The sequence below is a fragment of the Tachysurus vachellii genome, chromosome 20, assembly GCF_030014155.1.
Source record: "Tachysurus vachellii isolate PV-2020 chromosome 20, HZAU_Pvac_v1, whole genome shotgun sequence".
In the NCBI taxonomy this organism is placed as follows: domain Eukaryota; kingdom Metazoa; phylum Chordata; class Actinopteri; order Siluriformes; family Bagridae; genus Tachysurus; species Tachysurus vachellii.
In genome coordinates, this window is record NC_083479.1 from 5,251,387 (window position 1) to 5,272,906 (window position 21,520).

Consider the following 21,520-nt stretch of genomic DNA (forward strand, 5'->3'; position numbering starts at 1 on the left):
GAAATCATACAGTGACAGATCCAGTCATTATGGGGTTCTTTATTCTTTGTCAGCAATACAGATGTGCACATTCTCACACACATACACACACATTCATACACACCAGCCATTCTCATGATCAAGAGTTTCTCATTATTCTTTATTTTAAAAAAAACAGCTTTCACATGGAACACGTATTCAGATGATGAACAGAAAAGTTTAATAAAGCCTTCTCTGTGTGACCTGATGCAGCTTACACACATGCAGATACCCTGTTTCCAAACGAGCGGTCTTGTGCAGATGTACCTATAACCCTAGTAGTGATTATTAATCTCGTCAAATCTCGTCAAAAAGATTTTTTACTTCATGGATTATTAACAAGCTTAATTAACACTGGGTCTCAGACGTGATGCAGTTAGTCACCACTAGGGGGTGTATAGAACACAGTGTGTTTCTTTCAATTGGCTCCCAATGGAGCTCAGACGTGATGCAGTCAGTGACCACTAGGGGGTGTATAGAACACAATGTGTGTTTCTTTCAATTGGCTCCAAGTGGAGCTCAGACGTGATGCAGTCAGTCACCACTAGGGGGTGTACAGAGCACAAAATGTGTGTTTCTTTTAATGGGCTCCCAATGGAGCTCAGACGTGATGCACTCGGTCACCACTAGGGGGTGTATAGAGCACAAAATATGTGTTTATATTAATGGGCTCCCAAATGGGGCAACAGAAAAGAATCTGAAGGTCGTTTGTTCGAATCCTGCTAATGCCAGTCGTTCTCTCATGGTAGGAGGGATTATATATTCACTCTCCTCATACCAATCACAGCATCATTACTAATAACGGGAGACTAATAACGAGAAGGTGTTGGATTGCGCTTCCCTCTGAGTGTGTTACAGCGCACACAAGCTCGCTTGTGAGAAGCTGATGATTGGGTTGTTCACCCTCCTGGGTTGATGGATCACCCTCCTAGCTGTGGTGTGATGGATTAATGCTCAGTTGTGCTTGAGTATTCCCTAGCTGCAGTGCTGCCTGAACGCGGCATCACGCCACACAGATGTACGTTTTTTTGAGTGAAAACAAGCTGAAGTCAGCAGGACATAACTGACTAAAGGTCAGCAGCATACACACAGACTCAGAAGTGCATGTAAATTTAGATAAATCTAATTTAAAAAAAAACAACAACAACATTACACTGATGAGTACAGTAACAGCTGCAATCAGAATGCCTACTTCATACTCCTCTGTTTACACCATTCAGATTCGGACATGTCAATGCTTTGTTCCTTTTTTCTCTCTCTCCAAGTCTCAACCACTAACACAAAACGCTTCCCTAATACTCGTTGTATTGCCTGAGCGACGATGTGGTGATGTCGGTTGTGGTTTTTAATCTCACTCTGTGTTGTTGGTATTTGATGTCAGGTGTGTTCAAATATGCCAGCAGTGATCAGGCCGTGTCTACGCTCTCTTCATTCCAATACCTGTGTTTCCATTTGGCCCTCAGAAGTGTGCCTCTAAACTATATACAGTCACACAGGCCTAATATTAAGTCAGTGTGATGACTAGCCAAGTGAAAACTGTGCTTGCTAATTAGAGCGTCTCATGGATAGCTGGCTACAAAGAACCTGCAATCTTTTAACATACATTATTTGTAAAAAAAAATTACTCAGGAATTCAGCTTCATAGCCGGGGTCTAAAATGTAAGGGTTGGCTTTTTGTTTTATTCGTTAAATATGGATTAAATATATACTGACCAACAATAACAGATGTAGAAATGGCAGCATTGGCAGCATGATGGAGGATTTCTGACTCCAGCACAGAGCTGACCGCAATGATTTCGAATGAGTTCGGTTGGCCAGAATATAAACAAACTCTAGGGTCCAAATTCGAAACTAAAAGGTGGTTTGCTCTTCACATCACGGGCCATTGTTACATACACCGAGGAGTCAGTAGATGTTTTAAAAGCAGCCGTACCGAGTGAAAATGTAGTTTATACGCAGACGAGTGCGGATGTATCTAAGGGTAACGCCCGAGTACGACCAGTGTGTGCATGTGTGCATGCAATTATTCAAAATCTTTTTTCACTATCTATTTTCCATCGTGTTGTGGCCTTTAAATTGTATGGTATTATAAAAGTCATCTTCGTTAGAACTGGAATTTATCTTAATACTATACAATTCGGCATAAAAGTGTGCTTCTTATCTCGAAAAGGTATATCCTCTTTCAGCTGCCGGATCTTTGATCAGTGCTCTACGATGGTTAGAGGGCTCGTGGTCGTTTGGGGTTGATCTGCTTACTGGCTTGCTCCTCCTCCTGAAGAGCCGACCTGAACGCCTTCACTTTATCTGTTTCAGAGGGGGAAAAATAACAATTCACGGTGAGCAAATTAACCAAGAAATGTCTGACCTGACAAACACGCTTCTGTGACCAGTCTGAACAACTCCACACAAACACGTCATTTACCTCGGAGCTCTGTTAAGATTTCAATCTTTTGATCCAAAATTTGCTCGAGCTGTGTCGCGTACGAGTCCACGTCGTAGTCCACTTCCTCCGTCATCTCTATAAGAACCTTCTCGTCTTCCAGCCAGCGTATAGTCTCCTGCGTCAGAACACAAATTGTGCCCGGTGATTAGAATGAAGTGTATTTCTGAATGAAAATTTCTAGTCAAACTTTACAGCATGCAATGAGAACACAACCGTGCGGAACTGAAGAAACCGTGCAGACGAAGAGGGTGGTGATGTACCTGAAACACAGCCCTGTGGTCCTCCAGAACCTGCTCCTCCATTTCCACCAGCTGAGACACGGCCTCGTGGAAGGTGAAAAGCTGAGGAGAGACCTCTTCCTCCTACACACACACACACACACACACACACACACACACACACAAAGAAAAACTGTTACTTCACTCCTTTAAATCCGTGGCAGCCTGAGAAATCTCTTTGTATGGTAACATGTTTTCTAGTTTGTATTTTATAGTACAGGCTTTCCTGTACTACTATTTCCTGTGTGTTTGATCTGAACAGATGTTCATGTAAACAGAGGTGGTCTCCAAACCCTGGCCAGTTTCTTTTTATTTATTTTTTTTTCTCCTTACATTCTGTTCACACAGCAGTTTGAGATCGTCTCTCTGAGGAGAGCTTCCCACTCCCCACTGCGGCTCCAACACGTCCAGCTGGCTCACTTGATTGCCTCCTGGTCTGCCTTCCATCAGTGCACTAGAGTTGACAGTAAGCTCCTTTACTCTACACACACACACACACACACACACAATCATGTATATTTAAAAGCTGAAGATGTTCCTGACATTAATCATGGCCAGATAATGAAGCAAACCATAAGAAAAGGACCATCATGACCTCAAGCCCTTCACACACAGTAAAAAATAAATAATAAAATAAATAATGGTTAGGTTTCCATTAGCAACATGCTCAAACATGCTAACATGCAGAGAGAATGGGGTTAAATCATCGGGTTAATGACAGAAAAAAAAGGAACGGGAAAATGAAGCAGAAAACTGAAATGAAAGCAAGCCATTAAATATGGTTGATGTGAACAGAAAGCGAGTCGGCGGAGGAGCGTTCAAAGAAGCGTGACGTTGGGAAAAGAAAAAGACCTGCTCGGTGAGGAAGCAAAGTCATCGTACTCGTAGGTAGGAGAGAGTTCAGAGCGTCCGCTTCCCCCCTGAGAGAAGGGGATGTCTGAGGGGCTTATCCCAAACTCCTTCACTCTGACAGATGGACAGAGACAGAGGTGACACCGTGAGACTTCACACTGTAGACAGGTGCTGGTATCTGCTTCTTCAACATGTACAGTAGTATCATGGACACCGCACCATCATTGATTTAGATCAGAATCTGCAGACGGCCAAACGCTATTAAGCTAGCTAATGACTGACTAGCAGAGTCACAGGAGTCACACACACTACCGGTCAAAACCTGAACACGCTGGATTAATGCTTACAGCTAAAACGTCCAGAAACGAGCCCTTAGGTAATGCTGACGCTAACTGACACCACAGATTCTGCTTCGTGTACAGGGAAGGGACTAAGAGGTTAAAAATTCAGGTCGTACACACCTGTTGGCGTATCTCAGCGTGTTCAACGTGTTTTCACAGGAAGCCATGCCAGGAGAGATGGTAGCAATCTGCAGACAGGACAGAGTTCCATTATCATCACTACATAACAACCCCCTAGTTGACGTACACCAGAGGTTTCTTCTTGTTAAGAGGATAACGATGCTGCTGCACACTTTATTCTTGATGTATGAGAAGCTGGTTAATTAAATAGCAGCTTCTTAAACGAGAATGCGTTATTTTTTCTCCCGATGCTTCTGTGCTGTAATTAAGGTTTTTTTTTTAATGATCTAGAGCTGAAAAACTTCACTACATGCACATATATATCCATTCTGGTGAAAACAGGTGACGTAAATCGGTGGTTATTTTACGGACATCTCACCATGCACGTTCGAGAGTTCTCGCCAATAAAGGAGTCTCGCAGAACCTGCGTGAGTTTACTGGCACGGAACGGAGTGTGAGGTTTGTTGCGACCCAAAGCCCTGATGCACTCCTACCAAGCATAAAGTTCACACGGTTAGCACGCAATTAAAACCGAAAAGATAAAGTGTGTGTGTCTGAGAAAGAGCAGGCAAACCTTCAGAGCGAGTAAACTTTTATTGATCTCAGCCCCTTCTAGTCGAGTCTGGCGGTCGGCGCTGGACGTGTCCGCCCCTCGCTCGTTACCCGCCAAGTCTATGAGGGAGAATTTTCCGTGCATTTTGCCTCTCCTTCGCAGAATGATCTGGAAAACGGCATGGCTGCGAGAGGAGTGTGCGTTGGCTGATGTCTGTCCGGACGTCCTGCAATTAAAAGCACAGAACTAACTAAATTAAGACTCGAACTATAATCATCATCATTGCTGGTGAATTCTCCAATCTGATTGGATTGAAGGTACACATGTATAAGAGCTCCTTTGTATAAAGAGCTGCTATGACTGTAGTCCAATTATTATATTAATACGCTTACTCAAAAACATGAACATTTCTACACTATGATGGTCTTCATTTGAAGGTCTTCACCTGCAGCTGTTGCCCATTTCTATGAGTTTGAGGACGTCCTCGGTGCAATGAACCTCACGTTCCTGCAGTCCTACAACCTGCACCTGCTGCTTGCCGTCCTCCAGAACTCGCAGCTTGGCCTTCCTGTTCAGCAGGTCAAACACCTACAGGAAAATTCCTTCAAGGTAAGTTTGGCTTAAGACTTTATAAAATGTACCAAAAAAAAAAAAAAGACTTTAGATGAAGTGAGAGAGAAGATGCTACTTGCTTTTCCACTGTAAATTTCAAAGAAGGTTGCGAAAACTTGGAGGTCCAGCTTCTTGTAGTTTGGCTTTTTCAGCATGAGAAAAACATCCCGTGCTGCAAAGAAATTAAGTGAATTGTTTTTTTTTTTTTTTTTTACATCAAACTCTAAAATTTTAGAGTTACTAAAATTGTGACTATATACCTGCCAATGCATAGATCCCTTTCGCGCAATCCTGATTTTTCCCAGAAAAATCTCCACCCATCGTCTGGAACAGAGAGAAACAGATTAGGACGTTGAGACTAGGTTAATGGGCTTTGAAGAAAATCTGTTCCAGTAAGACGAGCTCCTCTGGGGTGATGTTATCTTCTTAACAGTAAGACTTACATGAGTTTTACCGCTTCCCGTTTGTCCATACGCAAAGCACGTAGCCATCCCTCTCTCGAATATTGTCTCTACGAGCGGCCGGGCGGTAAACCTGAAAGATCCGGAAGAACTCTTCAGATAACTGGAGTTTTCTAGAATTTTCAACTTTTCTGCTTACAACAGTTTTAGTGCCTGACCTGTAAACCATTTCATTAGCGGTGGTATCATCGAAGGCGTAATCAAAGCGAAACGTCTGGTTCTCGAGGTATCTCGTTAAGTCCACTTTTTGTTTGGGTTCGTGAACCATGACGACATCTTTACTGGGGATGGTGATTACATCCAAGTCCTTCAAGCTCATCTCTATGACAGATTTACAATACACTAGTGACTATGTCTGGAACTCGCACAATTCATACACTTAACACTGACGTTAAAGGTGGGGTGCACAATGTTTGAAAGCCAATGTTGACATTTGAAATCACCAAAACAAACACGCCCCTAACCTAAATGGGTGTCACCCGTTTTGATAGTTCCGCCCCCACACATACATACGCAACCAGGCAACTATTATGGTGGAACCTGCTGGGGCAGCTGGCTGAGGGGATATTTTTATCAATAAATGAACTCAATGAGTAATACTATGGTAATACAAATGTGTTTTTGTAGTACTGTGTGTTGTACCATGAAAGGTTTAGCTCTGGAAGACGTTCACTTCTCTCCAGCGCTGGAAAGCTTATCCTATATTAACACGTGTCCTGGTTTCTTGCCTTATCGTAAACCTTTTTTCGCTTTTCGTTTTTATCTGCAATGTCAATGTTTCAATCGCTTTCGTCTAATGTCAGACATGCGCACTGAACACTCTCTCCGCCGCATATTGACAAGACACACCCCTTTCTGCTCATTGGCTACACGTTTGTTTTGTTAGTCGGCATTTTTCAAACATCGTGCACCCCACCTTTAATCAGGGAGTTTACAATATTTCAAACATTCGGTTTTTACCTTTTTTGTTCAGTGGCCTTGCCCTGACACACACACATATCCTGTGCTCTTCGATCTGGATTAAAAAAACATTGATTTAAAACACAAGGTATGTGATTACACAGTGTACAAATGGCTAATTTACTGTAGTCAATAATAAATAAAACAGTAAAAGCCTGACATTACCAGATCAGCGGTAGTCAGTGGCCTGTAGTCCAGACTTGCTCTGAAGTCCCGGATCATGCACATAATTTCATAATTAGGGGTTGTTGTGTCTATTTCCTGTGTGGGGAAATTCAGCGTGTTGAATTAAAATGTTATATTTTTAATGATTATATCTGTAAACAAGGAAAAACAGGTATTTCACGTCCATTAAATGCACAGCAATAGGATGGATTACATTGATATGCAATTCAAAGTCTGAGACTTTGGTGGATTAATTAATGTGCAGATCTAGCCAAGACGATGTAGACATCAGATCTTCACACTCGTATGTGGTTCATCCCCAAACTTTTACCACACATTAGGAAGCTCAGACTCATCTAGGATGTCTTTGTTTGCTGTAGCATTACAATTTCTCTTCACTGGAACTGCTTTTAATATCCTAAGAGTCAAGGACAGAAAACTTGTGACTTTTTTGCCAAAGGAGTAAACACATTATTGAGCTGTAACCCTGTACCTGTGCTCTCTTCTCCCTGAGCTCCTGCTGCTGCAAGCGCCTCCTCTCCCTCTTCTCCTGCAGTTTCTCCACCTCTTTCACACAGTTTGACTTCCTGCGAGCTGAACACACACAAATAGCATTTCAAACTGGAACAGGAACTTTGCTAACGTTCATTAACGAAGCTGTACATGTGACGTGCCGCGGGGAAAAGGAGTAGCCGGAGCCCACTGCCCATGAACAATGGTGACAAGACGTAACATCTATGCAGCCACAGAAAACCAACTCTAAATGCTGTGTTTGTTTTACACCAAAAGAGTAGCTCTGTTTAAGCTTTGGAAAGCTCTTCATTCCGCCGCGTTAAGTCTTTTGTAAAGATGATGCACTCTACCACTCGAGAGATCACCAACTCTGATATAACTGAGAGCTACTGAACCTGTCCTGTGCATCTTACTTACTGTTAAATCTCCGTCTGTTTCATAGTGAAATACAGAGAGTCTAATCATGATTGAATTAAACAGGAATCTATTTTATATTACTACAAATCATAATAATATTATTACATTTTTTTACATGCCACAGATGATATTGGGGGTTTTGTGCATTTGATAATCTAGCTTGACTTTCATATTACATTTAGCAAGGTCCTTGCAGTCAATAAGGTATGTTATTAAATATGACTTTTTGGATTGATGTCTTCTCAACCAGAGTGTGAAGAGCTACTACAGGATTACATTTGATTACCGTAATTATTATTCATTTAGGGGTGTTGTAATAATAATAATAATAATAATAATAATAAAAACTCTTAAAGGGGTGGTAAAACACGATTTCACTTTTCTAACTTTAGCTAGTGGGTAATGTTCCTGTTTGAGCATAAACAACATCTGCAAAGTTACAACGTTCAAAGTTTTAAGCAAAGGGAGATATTTGCTTTTAAAGAAATCCATTTCTAAGGACTACAGCAAACGGCCGGTAGGAACTACACGACATTCCTCCAGGGTTGCTGACGTCACTAAGCCCAATATTTACATAAACCCCTCCTCCTAGAATATTAAAGGGGGGGGGGGATTTTATATTGCTGTGGAGAAGAGTAAGGGGTGTGACGTTTCCGAAAAACGTGCACTTGGCGGTTAGCGAATCACAACACACTGGGCCAGCTAACCAATCTAAGCCCATTGCTATTTTTGAGGGACTGGCTTCATAGAACCCGGAAACCATCAGACCGTTTTACAAGGAGGGACAGAGCAGTGTAGAATAAAGGTAAAATATATGAAAAATCATGCAATTTTTTAAAAAACAAAGCATGAACACACGTTACAGTGCACCCCACAAACACAATCAAGCCTTCGAAAAAACGTGTTTTACCACCCCTTTAAACCAGATGATTTGCAAACAATGTTTTTGGGATTAGGGTCTGCTTCAGCTGAGCCGTGTCTTATTATTACTTCTAAAATATCAGCCTTGATGTTTTAACAGGCATTTTATGAAACAGAACATGTAATGATGTTAAAACAGGAAAGAAGCAATCAAGGGTTGAACTAAAGTGCTTTGGTTTCGCCATCAAGCTGTTGAATTTTAGTTCAGACTAATCATGTCGTGCTCTTCCTTTGCTGTTCTACTCAACATGGTGTTGTGTTGTGTTTCTGTACCGTTCTGCTGCTGCTGGAGTGTCTGGTGCTGGATGGGAGGAGGAGCTGGAGCACTAGGAGCTTGTTCGATCTGCTGGCTGGGCCGTGCTCTCGTCGTACCTATGACTAGCAAGACAAACTTCTGTGCAACACAGGACTTCAACACAGTAAACCATGTACTCATTTACACCAAGCATTATTCTCCTGATCTAAATCATTTCTCCTGACTGCTAGCGGTAGGTAATAATAAATAATGTGATTTGTTTACTCTTAATCCAAAATTTATTGTCAAATTAGTTTTTTATAAAACATTATGCTAGGCATGAATATTTTCTCGTCATTAAAGAAGACTCAACATGGCTGTCTCAATTTGGCTCTCTTCCAGCAGCTTACCTCGGTTGTCTTTGGCAGGCGCGTCGTTCTTAGGCGGTGCTACCGTGCGCCGATTCTACAGAATAAGGCAAAGCTTCAGAATTACAGAATTATCACTTATGTTCCAGTCTAGTCCTACAAGCAGTACAGTACATGTGAAATGTAACGTAAAACATCATTAAATAGTCAAATTAAAATCTTCTGATTGCTCAAAAGATTTCTTTTCTATAAGAGCATGGCTCAGACATTAGGCAAATCACAGCTTTATCAACGCTCTTATTGTAACGTTATGGCTTCTATGGTAACACAAGTACACTGAGGAAGAGGACTGGGGCTACCATGTACTAACAGTGGATGAGAACAAATTTGGGCCTTTTAAATTAGCCCACATTGTGTGCTTTATTTTTATGCATATTGTGCTAAAGCTACGTCTTTATATTTCTGTAAGCACAAAATATAGTGTATATTTGTGCCTATGCAGCGATTTTGCGGACAATATTAAAAAGGAATGGCAAATTATATTTGTAGTTGCGTTTCCTACTTGTTGTAAAAACGTGATGTGATTCAAACACAAACCGTTTGCATTTCCGTTAATGCGAATCCCACCCCCAACAATGATTGACAGGTTTATGTGCAGGAATTGGAAATGCAAATGCAAAGGGAATTGCGATCACATTTGGATTTTGTCAGGCTCAATGACACGACCTTAGAGGAAGTGAAATAGCACGTAATAAAAAGAAACGCAAAATTTGTCATACGTTGTGTATTCGTGAACCCCTAAATGCAAACGGTTTTTACGACAGGTAGGAAACGCAATTGCAAATACAATTTTACCTGAGAGTATTGATTATTAAATAAGCAGCATGTCACGTTACAGAGAACCTACAATTACGAGAAAATACTTACACTAAACTTCTATAACAGAATTTTAAATCATTACTTACAATATTTACAATCCTTGCATTAACGTCAACGGTACGTACCTTATTTGTGGGAATCTTGTTTACTTTAACATAGCTTGAAACAGGAGGAGGCGGAGTCTCTGGACTCTGTGCGATCTGCTCATCAGGCGCGAGGTCTGGATTTAGTGCAAAAACGCTCTCCATGTCAATCTTTTTGGACAAAAAAATTAAATAATTCAGTGTCATTTTGTGCTTCAGCAATCTGTATCATTGTATCTGCATCTTCTATCATCTACACTGACTGTGTGACTCCTTCCCAGTAACATAGCACTGCTATGGAACCAGAATCAGAACCAGAATGAGCATACAAGTAATTGCCATACGCTTCCAGTACACAGAGACAATAAAATATAAACATAATAAAATATATGTAAACATACATATATAAACATCATAAAAAAAAATAAACATATGTAAATACAAAGTGACGAAAAACAATTGAAAAAGAAATAAATTGTATGTACAATTGTGCTATAGATGATAGAATGGAATAGTATAGAGTAGAATGAGATGCGATAAGATTATTGCCCATTGTTATTGCATAATGAGGTGAATATTTAACTGTTCATGAGGTAGATTGCCAGGGGGAATAAACTGTTCTTGTGCCTGGTTGTGCTGGTGTTTGGGACTCTGTAGCGCTGACCAGATGGTAAAAGTTCAAAATGCGAAATGTTTTGGATGTGAGGGATCCAGAGTGATTTTCTGAGCCCTTCTTCAATCTGGATATATGCAGTTCTTGAATGGTGGGCAGGGGAACACCAATAATCCATGCAGCAGTCTGAAATGTTCTCTGTAGTCTTCTGATATCTGATTTTATAGCTGAGCCAAACCAGACAGTTATCAATGTGCACAGAACAGACTCGATGACGGCTGAGTAGAACTGTTTCAGCAGGTCTTGTGGCAGGTTAAACTTCCTCAACTGGTTAATGATGTGAGTGTCCCACCTCAGGTCCTGGGAGATGGTGGAGCCCGGGAACTTGAATGCCTTCACTACAGTCACAGTGCTGTCCATGACAGTGGACTTCAGGAGAAACCCCCCTGCACTCCCCTCATTCTCCATCATCTCCACTGTTTTGAGTGTATTGAGCTCCAAGTTGTTGTGACTGCACCAGACAGCCAGCTCTTTAACCTCCTGTCTGTAGGCAGACTCGTCTCCGTCCTGAACTGAAGTGTTGGAATGATGGTGTTATAGGCAGAACTATACGTAGGTCCCTGATGTGAGGATCCTGTTTGTAGACTTCAGTTCGGCCTTTAACACCATCATTCCAACATTCCTCCAGACCAATCCAAAATAAATCTCTACCTAGTAGATCAACACTACATCTGCGACAAGAGAACGTGAAGGAAGCGGGAAAAAAATTCTTAAATCTTGAATATTAATTGCAACTTTGAGGATCCAAGACGTTTGCTGCAGAAGTGACTCATCTCAGTAACCCTTCTGTAAACAGTCATGTCTTTATAAAAATCACAGGCTGTACCTCTTTGCCTTTGGTGTCCCCGTTTTCAATCCATTCCACAGTCACGCTATCGTTGTCTTCATTCAGTGATGTGACCATGGCCTGATGTATTCGTCCTGTAAAGAGAACACACGTCCCTTCTTTTTAATCATCCTACCTGGATCATTCTACTTCGGTTCTTAATTCAGCCGTATTAAATCTTCAGTAACATGTTGCATCATTTATAATCAATATGTGAAGGCCTTGTGCTATTTGTAACAGATTTGTGCGCTGTTATATTTAGTGGACTTTTTATTTATTTATTTTCAGAAATAACAGCAAGAAATAAAAGAATGGCTTTAGTCAGATTTATTGTAAAATGTGTAAAGGTTAGTGGACAGGATACGATTGAAAGTAATAACATCTGTTCCTCAAGGCTTCACCAGCTGATGGGACCACAATGATATATTTGAATATAAATTATATAGTCCCTATATTTTGAATAAAAAATTTGTAATCAGTTGTAGCTGTGTAGATTTGGATGTCAGAGAATACTGGCAAAAAATATTCTTCAGACCGAGCTTGAGGTAGTAAAAATATTTGTTTCTGTCCATTAGCATGTTTCACTATTAGTAATAACGTGTTTGTAGCTGCCTCACAGGTTCTTTGGCTTGTCGTTGGCTTTAGGACAACACTGACAATTTAAATACAATCTTCTGACAGTGCTTAATCTTGTAGTCGGTGGTCATCAATCACATTGACACTCAATCTGTCACCAGTGAGCATGTCACTTTAGACCGACGATCTCAACTCAATTATAACTCAGAATTCAGAATTATGACTCAACTCAGAATTACTCCTGAAGAATTATTTAACAACGTGTGATTTTCCTCCACGCTGGCAAAAACACCATCTGTTCACATCTGTCTTTTACATTCAAGTCCCACGCTTATCTTATAGAACATTTACTTACGCACCATACGTGCTTACTCGGCGATTACACACATGCATGTTATTTCTCACACAGACACCTGCATTGCAGTAGAACACCCACAAGAAAACATCCATGCTTTCATTACTTGTATTAATATATTAACAAATCCTCTGTACTGTGTGACGGCGTACTTTTTTTCAGTGGTACAATGTGGCTAGCAACTAACTACTCAGTACTTTAGAAAGAAGGCACTTCGGTTTTTGCACATCTTCTGTGGTGTAGATTTCATTTCAAATATGGATTGCATTGAATTTCTGACCGTTAATCTACAGAATAATTCAATGCCAAAGCGATATTTTAAGAAATGTATTAAAAATCTAAATCTGACCACGCTCATGTAAATAAGTATTCAGTATCCTTTATTCAGTGCTTTCTAGAAGCTCCATTGGCGGCAATTACAGTGTTTAGTTTTCATAGTTTAATCTCTACAAGATTTCAACTCTACAAGATGTCTTGACAATTTTTTTCTATTCTGTACTAATCATTTTGGTATTAAAGGAAAAATTATAGGATTGTCTCAACTTCAATTACAGACACAACCTGACTCGATGTACGTCTTTTTGAACAAGAACAGAAATAGGAAGTGTCTGAAGAAGTCATTCGTCAAAAACTTTTTTTTGAAAATTTACAAAATTATTACAAAATTACTCTGCGAAGTCCTCATAAATTCAGTTTTCAAAAATAATGATGAAATGATGAATAAGAAAACACTAGAAAAGAACATTTCCATTAAACAAGCGGTAAAAAGAAGGACAAATTGATGTATTTAACCAAGAGCTGTCAACAAAAGCGAGGTTTATTTCTTACTTGTGAGGACCTTCCACTGACATGATTATTAATGCAGCCAAAGTTAACCTTAACCTCAGCAACCAAATGGGGGAAAAAGTCTGTTTTTTTAGTTTTGGAAATAAAACCTACATATTTTTTTTAATGCTTACAACAGATAACTAATAACTGTCAGATATTTCTATCACTGTAGGGGACAAAATGATCTGTCTACATACACACACAAAGAGGAAAAAAATAATGATGTAATAACCCTAGAGTTTTAAAGCTCTTTCTGGGAAATGATAGCTATTTAATGTGCTGTTTAACCCTTCAGTCCGAGTGACTTGGTGTTTAACTGATGCTCTTCTATCTGTAAACAGAAACAATGTCATCTGGATCATTTCTCTAATACAATTTGTAGTAATCGTGCTCTTTATTAAGCCATTTGTTGCTGTTCTTTCTATCCGTCTCGGTGAGGGCGTGTGTGTGACACTGTGTATGTGTGTGAGACACTGTGTGTGTGTGTGTGAGAGAGAGAGAGAGACACTGTGTGTGTGTGTGTGTGTGTGTGTGTGTGTGTGTGTGTGTCTGGGCGTTTTCAGCCACCATGCTAACCATGCTGAATAAGATGCAGGATGACAAGTAAAAGCCTATTACTAGCTGCACATCTTGGCCCCCATACTCGTTATTATTGAAACATGATGCTACTAGTTGTTCCAGCTCCCTTGTTATTGCTAGCCGGTCATCGCTATCACGTTAGCTTGCTGCATGCTAACCCGGACAGTGCGGGTTACTCGGCAACAAAGATGATGGAGCTAATCTACCGGCCACTGCATCCTCTAACCCAGGGCGTGACTTACCGTCGCTTCGTTTGATTTCCACGTAGATGCCGATGAGAATCTTCCCAAATATAGCCGCCATGCTGCATGTGTCAAAGAGATGTTTTTTTGTTTTTTTTTGTATGTTGATTTTGTGTCTTTATGAAAACGGGGACTAAGTAGTTCAGCGCCGCAGAAACCGGGAGGGAGCGGCAGGACCGCGCATGCGCAATCCACCAGCTCCTGCCTCAGAACTAGCGTGCAGCTTGAGTGACAAAAGCTAAAGCGACGTGTCTGAGTTCATTCTGGGGCTAATATTTAACGTAGACTTCCGACGTTACTGAATTTGGTACCGAATGTCGTTCGAACATTGTTGATACCTCGTTATATAAAAAGCAGTTTACGTACATTCATTTAAGTAGTTTATCCAAATATTGTGTGTTTGTTTTTTTTTTTTGGGGGACACTAGACTATGACTCTGATATGTTCATGTTCAACATCCTATTACAAATTTAGTCCTCCCTTTATTATACCGTTATTAACACCTTCACTATTCCAGTAAGCTTTCCACTAGATTTCGGATGTGGAGATTTGTGCACTTTCAGCCACAAGAGCATCAGTGAGGTCAGGTGTAGTTTGTTGGATGAGGAAGCCTGAAGCACATCCTACATTACACTTCATCCCAAAGGTGTCCAGTGGGGTTGAAATGAGGTCTTTGTGTATGCTTCTCGACTTCTTTCTCTCCGACCTCGCTTTGTGCCAAAGGGGCATTGTCACTTGGTTCCAGCAATACAAAATCATAGTGATGCCACTCCATACAAACACAGATTGTGTTACAGTTGTGTGCTTCCAACTTTGGGGCATCACTATGCGAAAAGCTCACATACGAGTGTGAACGTCAAATTAATGCATTTCTTAAATTCTTAAATTTTGACACAAATCTGATTTTTTTTTTTTTTTTACCAGTAACATCACTGTGGTTACTGATATACAAGTGATTCAGCAATTATTGTGATCATTAATATCTTTGTATTTTTAAAGCCAGTGCTGTATGCTTGATCTCCATGAAGTCAGAATTGTCCTCAGTATGTCCGCAGTATGTGCATATGCAGGATGCTCAATATGTGCATTTGCATGTCTGTATGTAGGTGCATATTTACAAGTACATATGCCAGCCATATCCAATTTGAATTCTCACACGTGTCGGATACTCAAATGCAGATATTGAGCGTCCCTTTAATGCACTCAGTCTTGTCTAACTCTCTAGTGTACAGTAAAAAGTAATGATTACGAATCTCACTATCCAGTGTCACCCAGAAGAGGTTTGTTCCTACTGAGTCTGGTTCCTCTCATGATGTCATCATTTTTTCCTTGCAGCTGTCACCTCTGGCTTGCTCATTATGGATCTACAGTAAGTCTAAATATACCTACAGATTGTAACATTTCTGTGTATCATGCCACCCAAAGGCCTGCAATCACTTCTTTCATACCAAGACCACTTTTTATCCTGTCAAATCATGGATGTTTTACTTCAGAATTCATTCCCTAAAATTATGTAGCTAGCTCTGACAATAAAATAATGAAAAACTGACAAAGCATATTGTTTAAAATAAAACAAATTTAATGATTTGTCCACAGAAGTTGCTTTATATCTTGGTCTAATGTACCTTACATATGAATTCATAAGGGATAAAATCTCAAATATTTGATCAAAAAAATGAAAAATAAAAATTGAATGTTCAATTTAAAGATACATTTGCACTTTCATCATGACTTTTTTTTTAACATGAAATGGAAAAGTCTGACTTTTATTGTTTAAATTATAATGTTGAGGGCAAAAAAATAATATTTGACTGATACTGCTTACAAATACAGAGTCACAAAAGCTGTATTTTTTTTTTTTCCTGTTCAAGCACTTGATGGCAGCAAAGGTCCATATTGAAGAAAGAGAGAGAGAGAGAAAGAGAGAGAGATTATTTGGTGTGCAGGAGAATCAGGATTAACACTGCAATAAGGTCACAGACAAACACATCAACACACAACCATTTTATCTTTGTCAAATTTCGAAATAGTAAACTTCAAACTTATGCTTACATCCAAATGAACTATTAAGCTGTCCTTCAAATATTTATTTGTGTTTCTGCTTGTCAGTGCCTTGGGTTTCTTTGCAAAAGAGATCCTTACCTCTGTGCCGCAGTTGTTGTCATATCATAATACAAACTTCTGGATAACACAAACGTTCTTTTCAAATTATGTGCTTGAATAAAAATGGCAGTTTATCCTTCTATAGATAACAGGGAGGAGACGTTTAACTGTACTGAGGAGTGAACCAATAACGCAGGAAGTGAGGAAGAGTCTGTTTTAACTGACACACAGATGCAGGAGACAGGTGTGAGCTCTGATAAATGTCTAGTTAACATGTCAACTTGTGGGACCTCTTGTTCAAATAAGTCAGAAATTAATCTAGAGAAACCTAATGTTTTTTTTAAAAAAGCAAGTGTGAGAAAAAATAACCTGCTAACAAACTGAATTTTTAAAAATAATGTCTACAGTGACTTTTACAGTGATATTTCTTTTGTTATATGGTTTTATCATGTGTTAATGTACTCTAAAATGGCCCAAACAATCAATCAATAAATAAACAAACTCTTTGTAAATTATTGAAGTGGTAAAACAAAATAACATTTTTCTACACATAATGTGTGCATTAAAAGTTGAAAATCCCAGTACTGCTCACCTGGACACAAAAAAGGGGGTCATGCTATCTTTTTTATTCATTATTATTATTATTATTATTTTTATTTTTTTTTAAGTGCACACCTGCCTGTCTTTTGGCTAGATGCACAAACTCTCATACACTCCCGAAGTGTGTGCAAATGTGCATTATCATATGGAAATGACATCTGCAGGTTACATAACGACCTCTACGTCCCTGTGAAGGCAAATTGTGCTTGGTTATGATCAGTACTGCCCACATAATCAAATCCCATTCATGTTCAGGAAAAGCTTAACTTGGATCCATTATAATGCATAATATTTGAAATGAACACCGGAGGCCCTTCTCTACGTTAGGAGCATGTTCAGAATTTTTCTTTGCCAAGGAACATCTGTCAGGCCTGACGCCCTTCCTCTGCGCCCAGCCAGGCACAGGGCTGTCACTCCTCCTTCTAATGACAATTCGTCGGTGGAGATGAATGGAGCAGGCCCTACTCTGTGTCAACTCAAAGCACCCAGTGTGCTCCCTGAGGTAGCTGCCATCACTCGCTTATCAGCTGTTACCCCAGCAACGGCGACCTGCCCTGTCACAGACTGAGGGAGCGCTTGTCTTTCTGCAGGATTAATGGGCCTCGAGGATTGCAGGGTTTAACTTTCACTTTGCAATCGAGTGCCGAGTATTAGACTATGCCATCAGTGTATAGCTTACAATGCAGCTGCTCTGCTAAGGCTGGGTTGAATTACGAAAGCAGGTTCTTACTGCAGAGAAGTCGTGCTTCTGTTTGTCATTATTTGGAAGCATCAGAATGCCACAGTCAGGGTTTGGTGACTCAGTGGTTGGTTTGGACGTATTGACCAGAACATAAGGTTCAGGTTTCCCAGACCAGGAGTAATCCATACCCAGGAAAGAGATCCGTAAGAAAACCTTAACCTTATTGTGATCAGATGCACTTTGATTGGACAATATGTGCTTAGTCTAATCTACATTTAGTTTTTCTCCCAAAGACATTCATTACTGAATAATCCACCTTCATCTCATTACTGTATTTCACATCACTAATGTGTCAGTGAAGCAAGATGAGGGGGAAAAAAGCCTTAATAGAAATCAAATTCAAGGGGTGTGTCTCTCACTTTCACTGGTTAATTACCTACATGAACCTACAGTCTGGGAGAAATCAGCCCCCGCCTCACTACTTCATACCATACCACTATTACCCCTGGTGCACTTGCTTCCACGAAAGGTAACACTCAATGCGAACCAGTACAAAGTACTTCTTACTAATTACCTTTATCTTATGCTGAAATGTTTCTGACCTCATGAGCACAATCTCTTCTGGGATGACTCCGCCCACATCCACAGGCTCACTAAATAATTTTATGAGAATGAAAATAATGTCAATCATATGCTATAATCTTCGCAGTTGAAGATTTGAGAGATTTAAAAGCGCTGTGTTAGGCAACCCTTCATTATCAAAACAATAATGAAGGAATATTTCTTTGTAAGAATGATGCTCACCCCTCTAGTATATTTCCAGAGACTTCCAGATGACTTGGTAACATTCTAGGACACTATGTGGTGGTGTGTTTTTCCTTATACTGTATGTAATACATCTTTATCCTTCTCTATTGTGCAAAAATGTAATTCTAATCTAAATATAAAATGCAAAATTGTCAGTTTTATTTTATCATCAATCTTGCTCTTACTATTGTAGTGCATTACTTACTGGAAGATCTATAAATATCATATTCAGTCTAGCGTTGCACCTAGACATCTTACATGCACCAGACAGACAGAGTATATTACACCTGTTTTAGCGTTGCTGCACTTCAAAACCTTTTTACTGGTTTTTAATGGCTTTAATGGATTAATGGTTCTTAATGGCTTTAGCATCTGCATATGCTGAATATTTCACAGGCTGTGCTGCAAGTCAAGTGATATAAAGTGAGGATTTACATATATATATATATATACATTTATATATAGATAGATAGATATAGCTATACATATAGATATATAGTATATGTAAATAATTCATACAGTGATATATATGACATTATATGAAGTTGCATAAATTCTTGATTTCTATTATTTATATACATTATACTGTTGTGTCTAAAAGACAAGAACATAAAATCCAAAAATAGACTATTCAGATGGATGTCTTTCTACTGTGTAGGAAACCCTCGAAGAACTGAGAGAACATGCGCACACATGGTGGAAGCAGGATTTAAAGCTCTAACTCAATGCAAGGTAACGATGCTAACCAATACATACACATACGTATACGTATACACAAAAAAAAAAACATTTTAGGATTAGCCAGAGAACCCACACAGACAGTAACTGAAGCTCAAGCTTGAACCCAGAACAAAGACAAAAAGCAGTTCCAGATTTCATAAATAAATCCCAGACAATCTCGCGCAACCAACGTGTGTAAAACTACAATACATCCAGCAAAAAATGAAAGTATATTCTTCTGTTCAGTGCCGCCTTAAATGGCAGCGAAGCCAGGAATCCAGGCAGATAAGCCATTGTCTCAGATAGCTTACTTCAGAAGGAAAGGCTGCCCATGTGGCGCGTAGCTCTGTGGTCAATTGAACGGCTGGCTCCAAAAAAATGGCCAGCACAGATTCCAGCGAGCTTTGAGCCATGGCATGCATCCCAGTCTTAATTAACATTGTCACACGAATGATTTGGATCTGGAAAACAAGGATGCAGCATGAAGTGTGGACAGCAGAAAGGGGGCAATGAGGGAGAGATTGGTGGAATAATCGTGGCTGGCAGATCCGAGGCCCTTACTTCTGTGCAATGAAGCTTCAACATGCCCCAGTGATTAAATGGGGGAAAAAAGTGTCTTTGTGTCTTTCTTGGCCATGGAATGTTATAAGGCATTCATAATATAATAATACACATTCTTTCTGTTTACAGTCTGAGTTGATTAAAAATCTTACAAATATAAAAGCGAAACAAAGCCAGCATTGTCAGTTTAGACATGTATTTGATTTACCTAGATGAAATGCATTTGATTGACCTGGATTAACCTGGATAAAAGTCTCGACTTAAACATTAGGGTCGTTTAGCGTGCAGCTCTCGCATGCAAACTAGTGCAAATTTTCTTAGTACAATAAATGAGAGCTGATAGTAAGTTCGATAGAAAGTTGTTCTGGCGTCATGTGTCAGTTGACATGACACTTAATCACACGAAAGAAGTCTGACAGCATTGGGACAGACTGGAGTCAGCAGCCAATCAGAAGAGAGAGAGAGCATGAGAGAGAGAGAGAGTTCAGAAAAGAGATTAATGTGTCATCCATCATGGAGTTTGCAGGGTTATATTTTGCTGAACAGATACAGCGTTTGTTCTATCACTGGTTGGGAAAATAACTAGTGCTAATCAGACTAATCATCACCTTAGAAATAAATACACATACTACTATTACATTCTACAGACCGTACGATCAGTTCTCTGAAACTGTAACAAATAAATAGCCCTAATTCTTCCCCTAATTTACAGGTTCTTAGCTGCAAAGTTAAGAAGATAAGCAGCACGGATCGTCCTGATCGTCGCGTGATACTCTACAGGTTTATATTCTATGTTCAACTCAAACACGCTCAGCTAAGCCTAGCAAAGGACGCTATGAATGTTACTTCTTGCTACTGTGTGTAAATTACAGATAAGAAATTTAGGAAGTATTCAATTGTAAACAAACACGCTGCTTAAACCATGATGTGCGCTACTGGTGCATTATGGGTATTGTAATTAAACTGTATGAAATCCTGTAAATCATGGCTACGAACTGCATATGAATTTGAATACTTATCTAAAGCTTTTTTTTCTCCCCAGGCAATTTCCCAGGAAATATATTCACCCAATTCCATCCTTCCTCCATACATTTCTCCTTGCCCTTAACCTTTGTGAGGAATTGGCAAAGAGATCCCTTCAAAGCTCATTCAGATCCTGAACCAGAATCCAAAAGGACGAAGCAGCACCTCCAGAGACCTAAAGATCATAGGTGCAAAATGAGTTTTTTAAGCTTTCTCCAGTTGCTGTTTGCTCATTATGATTTCATGTTCTGTCCCCTGCTACTTGTGCGAGATCCAAAAGGTTTAAAGGTTAACAAAAAAGGAATGTAAAGGTGCAAGAGGTGATGCAGCACTGCAAATAAGGTTTGTGCTACAAAAATAAGAATTAGAACTGAAGAAAGTGGCCACCAGCAGAACTGCGGGAAGCACAGGATTGTTGGTAAGTGTATGGGATATTAAAGGTGATGCATTTTACAGCTAATGAGTTTTGTAATATTTGTCAGCTACTGATGAAGTCTGGGTTTTGTGAAGCTCTAGATACAGCAGATGGAAGGAAAAAACCTAACCATTTGCACCACCAACATCCAACCTATCAGTACAGTGTGGTGCCACTACAGGTTGCCTGATCATACAAAAAAAAACATCTGGGCTAATTAGTCAAGACACTCTTGGCATGTATATATAATTTAGTCAGAAGAAGAGCCGTGTGTTCTTCACAATACTCTCAGTGCATGTATTTGTACCTCA

The 21,520-nt window shown here is 39.8% G+C and overlaps 1 protein-coding gene and 2 long non-coding RNA genes across 4 annotated transcripts; 2 read left to right on the forward strand and 1 right to left on the reverse strand.

Moving 5' to 3' along the window:
- Positions 1–37: 37 nt before the first annotated feature.
- On the reverse strand, positions 38–14,465 carry LOC132863572 (kinesin-like protein KIF2A). 2 transcript variants are annotated; one of them, XM_060896450.1, is made up of 21 exons: positions 14,299–14,465; positions 11,719–11,813; positions 10,262–10,390; positions 9,300–9,354; positions 8,928–9,032; positions 7,297–7,397; positions 6,804–6,899; positions 6,639–6,693; positions 5,837–5,999; positions 5,661–5,751; positions 5,478–5,541; positions 5,298–5,389; positions 5,051–5,193; positions 4,627–4,831; positions 4,432–4,542; positions 4,053–4,120; positions 3,622–3,705; positions 3,073–3,220; positions 2,722–2,823; positions 2,441–2,576; positions 38–2,322 (listed from the first exon to the last, which is right to left on the reverse strand). In XM_060896450.1, exons 1-21 carry the CDS (start codon positions 14,357–14,359, stop codon positions 2,237–2,239), a joined length of 2,190 nt encoding a protein of 729 aa, XP_060752433.1. In that variant the 5' UTR covers positions 14,360–14,465; the 3' UTR covers positions 38–2,236. The 2 variants fall into 2 exon arrangements, with proteins under 2 accessions (XP_060752433.1, XP_060752431.1); XM_060896448.1 differs by having other exon boundaries at positions 3,592–3,705.
- Positions 8,786–16,224, forward strand: LOC132863573 (uncharacterized). The gene is made up of 3 exons (XR_009650129.1): positions 8,786–9,142; positions 15,564–15,667; positions 16,170–16,224. It is a non-coding gene; the product is annotated as an uncharacterized LOC132863573 (long non-coding RNA).
- Positions 16,225–19,100: 2,876 nt separating this feature from the next.
- LOC132863574 (uncharacterized) lies at positions 19,101–21,080 on the forward strand. Its single transcript, XR_009650130.1, has 3 exons — positions 19,101–19,222; positions 20,484–20,551; positions 20,814–21,080. It is a non-coding gene; the product is annotated as an uncharacterized LOC132863574 (long non-coding RNA).
- Positions 21,081–21,520: the final 440 nt, after the last annotated feature.